This window comes from Nicotiana tabacum, chromosome 16, assembly GCF_000715075.1.
Source record: "Nicotiana tabacum cultivar K326 chromosome 16, ASM71507v2, whole genome shotgun sequence".
NCBI classification, from domain to species: domain Eukaryota; kingdom Viridiplantae; phylum Streptophyta; class Magnoliopsida; order Solanales; family Solanaceae; genus Nicotiana; species Nicotiana tabacum.
The window spans coordinates 97349686-97358839 of NC_134095.1; the positions used below are offsets into that span (position 1 = coordinate 97349686).

The 9154-nt window shown below is 38.3% G+C and overlaps 1 protein-coding gene across 1 annotated transcript; it reads right to left on the minus strand.

The window, feature by feature from the left end:
* Window positions 1-513: 513 nt before the first annotated feature.
* LOC107770025 (uncharacterized) lies at window positions 514-8925 on the minus strand. Its single transcript, XM_016589280.2, has 4 exons — window positions 8075-8925; window positions 3245-3416; window positions 1547-1724; window positions 514-1201 (listed from the first exon to the last, which is right to left on the minus strand). Exons 1-4 carry the CDS (start codon window positions 8826-8828, stop codon window positions 677-679), a joined length of 1629 nt encoding a protein of 542 aa, XP_016444766.1. The 5' UTR covers window positions 8829-8925; the 3' UTR covers window positions 514-676.
* Between the last annotated feature and the right edge of the window lie 229 nt (window positions 8926-9154).

A 9154-nucleotide genomic window follows, 5' to 3' on the forward strand; every position in this document is an offset into this window, starting at 1 on the left:
CTGGAAATTAAGAAGATTTTTGTCTGAAAGGGTTTTCTCAAATTTTCAGCCTTTTCCATTTTTTTCCTTTGTTTCATTTTTAAAAAGCCACAGTCATTTCTTAAATGACGCCTGTTTTGGAAGGAAAAGGCACCTTTTCGGATGAGGGGTTTTAAAAAAAAAAAATTATAAGTAAGAATATTTAGGATATTTAAAAGGGTATTTAAGTAATTTAACTTTTTAACTAAGGGCTTCCCACTTTTATAATAATATAAATTATTATTATTATGATGATATGATTATGATTATGATAGATATAGATTAACACATTAACAATTCCTGGATTATAATTCCCACATACCTCGACCATAAACAACCCGTAATAGTTGATATCAATGAGACAGATTGGACGCTTTAGAGAACTACAGAGGCACTGGTTCTGAAGAATCCCATGCTTGTATGCGCGCACGTTAGTACTGTACATAAAATGGAAGCATGGAATCACTAAACGAGGCTGTAAAAAACTAGTTCTGTCAGAAGTTGGAGAAAATTAACTATAATACAGAACTCTACTTTTTGAGTATACATTATCATGGGAACACCATGACCAAAGAAAACTCTGGAAAGTGATCAAAAATTGCAGTAGTGAATTTTGTTCAAGTCCCCAACAGGGCTTTTTGATGAAGTACAAAGATTTTCATTGTTCTGACTGTCCAAAATAGCTGCCAGATATTGTGATCAACATATTTAGCATAATAACTTCATCATCGAGTTTGGACTTGTCAGCTCTCAAGGTTGCACATTTCCGGAGTAATGACCGCAGCGCTGCACATGTATCGGCATCAAGAGGAGTATCAACCGCAGTGCACAGAGCAAACAACCATAAGCAGTCGTCCCTTGAAAGAGTGGTCATGCTTTGTACAGCTGTAATTCTCTTCCTTAACATTGTAACGCGAGCTACAGCATCCATTTGTAAGATAACAGATACGGTAGGGCCGTTGACAAATTTTTCGGCAAGAGATGACATAGGTATGGAATTTCCCAAGGCAGAATCATCACCAGCATCACATAGGTAAGACTCGTCTTCACCTGGCATTAAAGCATCAAACTTATCCAGAATAATGCTCTCAGGAAGCTGATTTGAAGAGTGTTCTTGATCAACAAAAGTTGCAGAATGCAGCTGGCTGGAAGTTCCAATATTAGCTGGCAAACGTGATAAATCCTGAAACGAACCACAAGTTCCTTCCATTAAAAATATATATAAAGTGTGTCAGGAGCTATGTTGCTCAGATTCTCCGAAAATATGGCAAGATACGTGTCGGATCCTCCAAAAATAGTACATTTTTGAAGGATCCGACACGGGTGCGGCTACATTTTGGAGAGTCCATGCAACATAGGCCAGGAGCACCTACCAGCACCAAAACTCAATAAAAACAAAGCATTTCTGATCATATTTTCAGGGGGAACGAGCAGAGCTCGTAATATGATACTTTGACACTTGGATGACTCAAAACAACTATTGCATTTCCATTTCTAAAAATACTTCAAGCAACTATGCAGAAAATACCTGTCTTAACTCTGAAAAATCAGCAAGGAATGCTTCCTCCCACTCCTTGAGCGGTAACAAGTGCTCTAGACAGCTTGCAATATCAGGAATTTGGGGCATGTAATACGTATGTTCTTTGTTAGGTCTACTGCCTTCAACCTTTGCAACCTTCACTTTGGGCAACTGTGATGCTTCCCACCTAGGACAATTTCAGCATACATATATCATTTTAGAGTCAACTTAACATCATGGCCAGCCAAAAAGGTTACAGAAAATGAGGAAATTTGGAAATACAAAGTATATAGCTAACTTGTAAAAATATCCACCAAGTCTCAAAAGGTGTTTAAAATTTAGCTAACAAATGCTCACTGAAAGTACTCATAAGATTGCCAAACAAAGCCTCTCTTTTAGCTTTAACTCGAATCAAGAGCTTCACTCTGCCTGGGCATAAGTGTAAAATACATCAGGTACATTACTGTTGACCAAGAGTTTAAGACTGAAAAATTAGAGGGGGACAATAAGAGTCACGAAAGATGCTTAGCATTCCTATTGTGGCAGAGAAAAGAAGGCACGGTCAATTAGGCAGCAGAGCTGAAAGCTCTTGAGAAAATTCAGTGTCTCCCCTACTCCCTGCTCCTTACCGAAGCAAACGTAGCATAAAAGTGGAGTTCACAGGACAGCAATTGACGACTTGACGTATGCCGTTGCATATGACTGATTGAGCATGTAAGGAAAGGGGATATGAAGGTGGAACGGAAAGCTACTGAGAGAATGCCCAACTTCTCTCTAGAATTCCAGTATGCCAGTTTTGTCAGAAAACCCTTTCTTTGGTTTTCTCCAATCATCTCTTAAAGTGATTGGTTAAAAACAGAGTTATTAATGATGGAAAGAAGAATTTATTTCATAGCTGGTAACAAGTCTTATGACAGTGAAGCATGATACGATTGGGTTGAAAGAACAGAAAACTCCATATGCCATATGGAATTTTCGCAAAGCTTCAGAGGGACGTGAAGCATAGTTGTGTACAAGGCAGCAGAAGTGTAATCATTCTACTGGAAGTTGTAGTGTTGTACACGGTTCAGGGTAGAATGACTTGGCAACAAAGATTGAGTCTCTCATGGGGAAAGGTGAGGTCTTCAGAAATGAGAAAGATTTAGACTCAACTACATTCCCAGAGGTGGTGAAAAAAAACAGATGCTCCTAAAAAGAGAACAATCCGGATTTCAACAGAAACATTAACAAAGGTGCCCTAGGTGATAAAATTAAGGTCCATGGCAACATCATTCCGTCGCCTGATTTTCTGAGCAGATGCCTTGGTAGTTCATTTGAAGAAAACCAAGAATTGCCTATATGTTTGGACATGCACAGGTGGGTGTTGAATAGATGGATAATCCCAGGGAATCAGGTATTCGATATGGGATGTTGGAAGCACCTTGCATCTCTCTGATAACAAGTGAAAGCACTATAGTGAATGCAAAATATGAAATTGCATTTTCTAGAACAAAAATCTTAAGGATAAAATAAGATAATTGCAATGCAATTAACTCAAAAATTTAAAGGAATAGCTAACAGAAAAGGTTCATCCAGCTCTAGACCGACTTCAAGCACAACTTGTCATCCTAGATCTAAGCCTTATTCTTTTTAATTTCTGCAACAACCATAACATTGACCAACCATAGGCTAAGAGCAACCCTATTAAAGACAGATAGAAGATGATACCTGACACGCCGAAGATACTCAAGTCCATCTTCAGGAGGACCAGAATCGAAGTCCGGCTCTCCTGTAACTATAAAGGCAGGTCTTTGAATGCTACTATAATCATCATCGCTATCATCACTTTCTTCATTAACATTGCATTCTTGATCATGCAAGTGCTCTGAATGGTCATTACCTGAAAGGCATAAACAATTACTTACATACATTCAGCTACTTCTATTACAGGACTCACTAAATCCAGAAAATCAACTAATAGATCATCCTCAAACAAATTTCATGTCAAGTATTATTCACTTCAAATGCAAATGATATTTCATCAATTCACTCACTTTACAACTGCAAGTAGACCACGCATTTTTTTTTTGATAAGGTAAAGGAACAAGTAGACCACACATTTACACCAGCAGTCTATTTTCCAGTGTACTACTTTCTACTTACATAAACGATACACATAAACACATCAGCATTCTATCTACCACAGTATCAACGTTTCAATTACAAGAGCTAGCTATCTACTCAGAATCATCACTGTGGTCAGATATGAGCAAATAAGGAATAAATGTTCATCCCAAACACTTCTCTGTACAGCAGAGGTATTGCACAATGGTTAGAAATGCTCTTCCCTTCAACCCTTTATCTCAAACTGGGTACATTTAGTAAAGACCTAATGGCTAGTTAAAACACGAAGTCTTTCAGATTCCTAATTGTCATGTTTCTTGAATCATATGAAAAATCCTCGTAAGAAAACACATGTACGAAACTCCTTTATATAAGCTTTAGAAATGAAACATATATACATTTTGAAGATCCTAAATATTAGCTAAATCTTTTCACAAAAAAATAACCAAAGAACATAATTTACCAAAAAAGTATTTTTTTTTTTTAAATCTCAAAGTAATAGGAAAGCCATTGCGGAAAAAGGAAAACTGTTTCGGATAAATAAATCTAATTCTAACCTTCAAATTCGGTCTATGTCGTATTTAAAAAAACCTAACAGGCAAATTCGGTTTGAAGTATCGTATTCACAACAAACACTAGCAGTATTATATATGACGGCTATGTATAGACATAAAACATAGGATCAAATTTTGGGTATACATATTTTATTATATATAGCTAACCTACTACATGAAGGTAGTAGGTTAGCATTGTACCCATTTTTGAATTCACTAAAATAACCCCTGCTACCTCGTTAAAATAGGGACTTTCAGGGGCTTTAGCCTAAACTCTCCAATTTCCCTCCTTACAATTCCCAAACTCATCTTCTCTAATGAAAATCCGCCTATTTCACTTCTAAAGGCTCCTCTCCCAATTTTTAGGAGTGAAATAGGCGGATGAAATCAGAGAAGATGGGTTTGGGAATTTTGGGAAGGAAAATTTAGGCTAAAGACTAGAAATCCCTTAACAGTCCATATTTTAATGAAGTTGCAGGGTTAATTTAGTGAATTAGAAAATGGGTATAATGCTAACTTACTACTTTCATGTAGTAGGTTAGCAAGACCTATATATACATATATGCGTGTATATATACATATATGTGTGTATATATACATATATGTGTGTACATATGTGTGTACATATATGTGTGTATGTACATATGTGTGTACATATATGTGTGTATGTACATGCATTATTGGAATATGCCACCAATAAGTATAAAGAAAATCATTTTCAAGTTTTTGTGGTAATCCATGGATCGAAAAATCAAGAATTCATGAGAGTTGTCAGTATCATGCAGTGAAGAATAAAGAAGTCAAGCTTCGGCCACGAAATAAATAAAAAAAAAAAGGAAGAGTGAAACATAAAAGCAAAATTTTAGGTTTTTCTAATGAATAAGCCGAGTTTCACTGATGAAAGCCAGCATTTTTAAAATGCTGGTGGAAAACACAGCCAAGGATTTACATGAATTTCAATTTGCTGATGAAACCAAGAAAGCGGCGTATCTGAAGCTGGTGGAGAGCAAGGACGAGGAGGAGACAAGGAAGAATATGGAGTGGTACAAGAAGACCAAGAAGGAGGTAAAGTTAGCGGTTACGGCAGCTAAGACTACAGGGTTTGGATGTTTGTATGAGGAACTTAGGGACAGAGGCGAGGACAAGAAGCTGTACAGGCTAGCCAAGGTGAGAGAAAGGAAGACTCGTGACCTGGATCAAGTGAAGTGCATTAAAGACGAGGATGACAGAGTATTGGTGGAAGAGACACATATCAAGCGCAGGTGACAGACTTACTTCCATAAACTCCTAAATGAGAGAGAGACAGGGACATCATGTTGGGTGATTTGGAGCACTCCGAAAGTTGTCGAGATTGGGGTTATTGTAGGCGTATTAAAATTGAGGAGGTCGAGGGAGCTATGCGTAAGATGAGCAGGGGGAAAGCGACCGGGCTAGACGAAATTCCAGTGGAATTTTGGAAGAGCGTGAGCAGGGTAGGCTTGGAATGGCTCGCTGGGTTATTTAACATCATTTTTAGGACGACAAAGATGCTTGAAGAATGGAGGTGGAGTACGATGATTCCGCCATACAAGTACAAGGCTGATGTCCAAAATTGCAACAATTATAGGGGTATCAAACTGTTGAGACACAATATGAAAATTTGGGAGAGGGTGGTGGAAGCAAGGGTAAGGAGGAGTGTGTCTATTTTCGAAAACCAGTTCGAATACATGCCAGGTCATTCGACTACAGAAACAATTCATTTTGTATGGAGGTTGGTGGAATAGTATAGGGAGAGGAAGAAGAGCACATGGTATTCATTGATCTAGAGAAAGCATACGATAAAGTCTCAACGGAGGTCCTATAAAGATGTTTGGAGGCTAGAGGTGTTCCTGTAGCGTATACTAGGGTGATTAAGGACATGTATGAAGGACCTAAAACTCGAGTAAGGACAGAGGGAGGGGACTCGGACCATTTTCCAGTTGTGATGGGATTGCACCAGGGGTCCGCTCTTAGTCCATTTTTATTTGTTTTGGCGTTGTATACACTGACGCGTCACATTCAATGGGAGGTGTCGTAGTGTATATTATTTGCGGATGATATTGTACTGATTGACGAGACGCACAATGGTGTAACGCGAGACTGGAAGTTTGGAGACAGACCCTAAAGTCTAAAGGTTTCAAGTTAAGTAGGACCAAGATAGAATACTTGGAGTGTAAGTTCAGTGATGGGACCAGTGGAGCGGACGTGGACGTGAGGCTTGATACACAACTCATCCCCAAGAAAGATAGTTTCAAGTACATTGGGTCTATAATTCAAGGTAATGGAAAGATTGATGAAGATGTTACACATCATATTAGTGAGGGATTGGTGAAATAGAGGCTCGCATCCGGTGTCTTATGCGATAATAATGTGCGTCATAAACTTAAAGGTAAATTCTACAGAGTAGTAGTTAGACCGACTATGTTGTATGGGGCAGAGTGTTGGCCAGTCAAGAACTCTCATGTCCAGAAAATGAAAGTAGCAGAAATGAAGATGTTGAGATGGATGTGCAGGCATACCAAGATTGCTAAGATTAAGAATGAGGATATTCGAGCCAAAGTAAGAGTGGCCCCCATGGAGGACAAAATGCGGGAAGCGAGACTTAGATGGTTTGGGCATGTGAAGAGGAGAAGCGGAGATGCCCCGATAAGGAGGTGGCAGATGCCCCGATAAGGAGGTGTGGGAGGTTGTTCTTAGTGGGTCTTAGAAAAGGCAGAGGTAGGCCAAAAAGTATTGGGGAGAGGTGATTAGGCAAGATATGGATTTGCTTCAGCTGACCAAGGACATGACCCTTAATAGGAAGGTGTGGAGGTTGTTCTTGGTGGGTCTTAGAAAAGGCAGAGGTAGGCCAAAAAATATTGGGGAGAGGTGATTAGGCAAGATATGGAATTGCTTCAGCTGACCAAGAACATGATACTTAATAGGAAGGTGTGGAGGTTGAAGATTAAGGTTGTAGGTTAATAGGTAGTTGTGCGGGTTTTCGAACATTTCCAGTGTTATTAATGGCAGTCTTGTATTCTAATATTGTAGATTTCTATCTTTATGTTGTTCCTTTCGCCTTGTTTTCTTTTATTTTGTTCTCGTTATTGCTTGTCGCTACTGCTTTATTCACATTTTTCCTCGTGCCGAGGGTCTACTGGAAACAACCCCTCTACATTCACGGTATGGGTAAGATCTGCGTACTATCTACCCTCTTCAACCCTCTTCAGACCGCACTTGTGGGACTATATTGGGTTTGTTGGTGGTGTTGTTACAGTTTGCTGATGAAATCAAGTACTCCTGGATCATCATATGTAATTTTACATCTTGTAGATGCTTTTCTTTTACATAATTTTCTTATTTACCGATCAAAATTGAGAAGAGAAAAACCAAAACAAATTAAATTTGGCTGGACTGCATGTTCCTACATCGATTTAAATAGAATGAGCTCCTGTTCTACATTTGAATAACCTTAGAAAGAAACACAGAGATTCAATAATCCAACCTGTCAATCTCTTAACGTAGTACCACCATGCTGATTAGAAATGAACACTATTTAACAAAGAATGAGGGTCCTATTCAGTTTAGGTCTAGGATATCCATAAGATTATAATTCTGGCATAACCATGGGATTATCTATCTCACCTTCTATACTATATTGTATTAGCTAATACACACAATCAAACATGGGATATAAGTATAATCCGAATTTTATACCGTGATTAATATCTTTATCCCGGTAACCAACTGACCCTGAGAGGTTTAACTATCAAAACTTCCAACTATATTACTACTAGCTAAACTTCACAACATAATTATTTCTATTAGTCTCCACAAAGCATCATGTAATCTAAGTTGCTGAGAGAAGGGTAAAAAAACTTACCAGAAATTGCAGGGGTATTTTCTTTTCCAATGTGTCTACGAGGCCGGCGGATGTGCTTTTGAGTATAAGAATCAACGAGGCCATCGTACTCCTTTTGCACAGTATCATCAAGCCCAATGTACACCTCAGCCCACTTTTTCCTCTGTTCTTCCATTCCAATAAACCTCAAAATTTCCAACTCCTTTCTACAATAAACCCTTTTCTCTTCTCCTCCTCCTTTCCTCAAATTCTTTTCTTTGGCTTCTTCCATATTACTATGTTTTGCTTTTCTTGCCACCGTTTTTTCTCCATTCTCTTTTTCCACTTGATGAATTGCATTATTTTTCTTCCTATTTCTTGCTGATTTCCTATCAAAACCCCTCAATCTTTGATCAACAGTGCAACTTTTTCCAACTTGAGAGATATCAAACATTGATGTATCATCAATTACTTCAATCTTCAGTGAACACCGCACAGTCCCGTCATCTTTGGACCCCAACAAATTCTCTTCAATACTCCCCTTGTCTTCTTCTTTATTGATGGATTCATCAGCCAATATTCCACATTGGGTCAAAAAATCTGTAACTTTGGGCACAAGGGTATTGTCTTTGACTTCAGAGGCACCCAAATTGAGATTACAGCCGATATCATCAATGCTTGTCTTCTCTGTGAAAGAATGGGAGTCGGTTTGAAGTTGGTGTCCTTTGATGTTGGAAGAAACAGAGTGGGACTCTGTGGAAGCTGAAACAGCATGAGAATCGAAATCGTCGGACATGGAGTGATAGCGGTAAAATTTTGTTAGGGGATTTGGGGTTTTGGCAAAACCCCTTTGAACTATACTCGTGTTAGGTTCCTAAAACCCCTAACTATATTCCCTTAGTATGAGCTCTAGTTAATTATTATGGCTATTAAATTGCCTAACAATGTGTAATGACTAATTAGTGTGAGCTTTTTTAAAAATTAGTCTTAATATATGCGTGTTGCGCTACTAAGTTACTAATTTTATCACAAATGATCATAGAGATATCTAAGTTTTTGAAAATAAAAAATATCATTCTTATATACCAAACTCACTAAGGGGAGAAATTACTACATACAAGT

Excerpts from the sequence above, each read along its gene's own strand:
- LOC107770025 (XM_016589280.2), bottom strand. The coding sequence starts at position 8,828 with ATGTCCGACGATTTCGATTCTCATGCTGTTTCAGCTTCCACAGAGTCC. Across the intron at positions 1,725-3,244 it reads GAGTATCTTCGGCGTGTCAG|GTGGGAAGCATCACAGTTGC; the intron begins GTATCATCTTCT and ends AAATTGTCCTAG. Across the intron at positions 1,202-1,546 it reads ATTTTTCAGAGTTAAGACAG|GATTTATCACGTTTGCCAGC; the intron begins GTATTTTCTGCA and ends GGTTCGTTTCAG.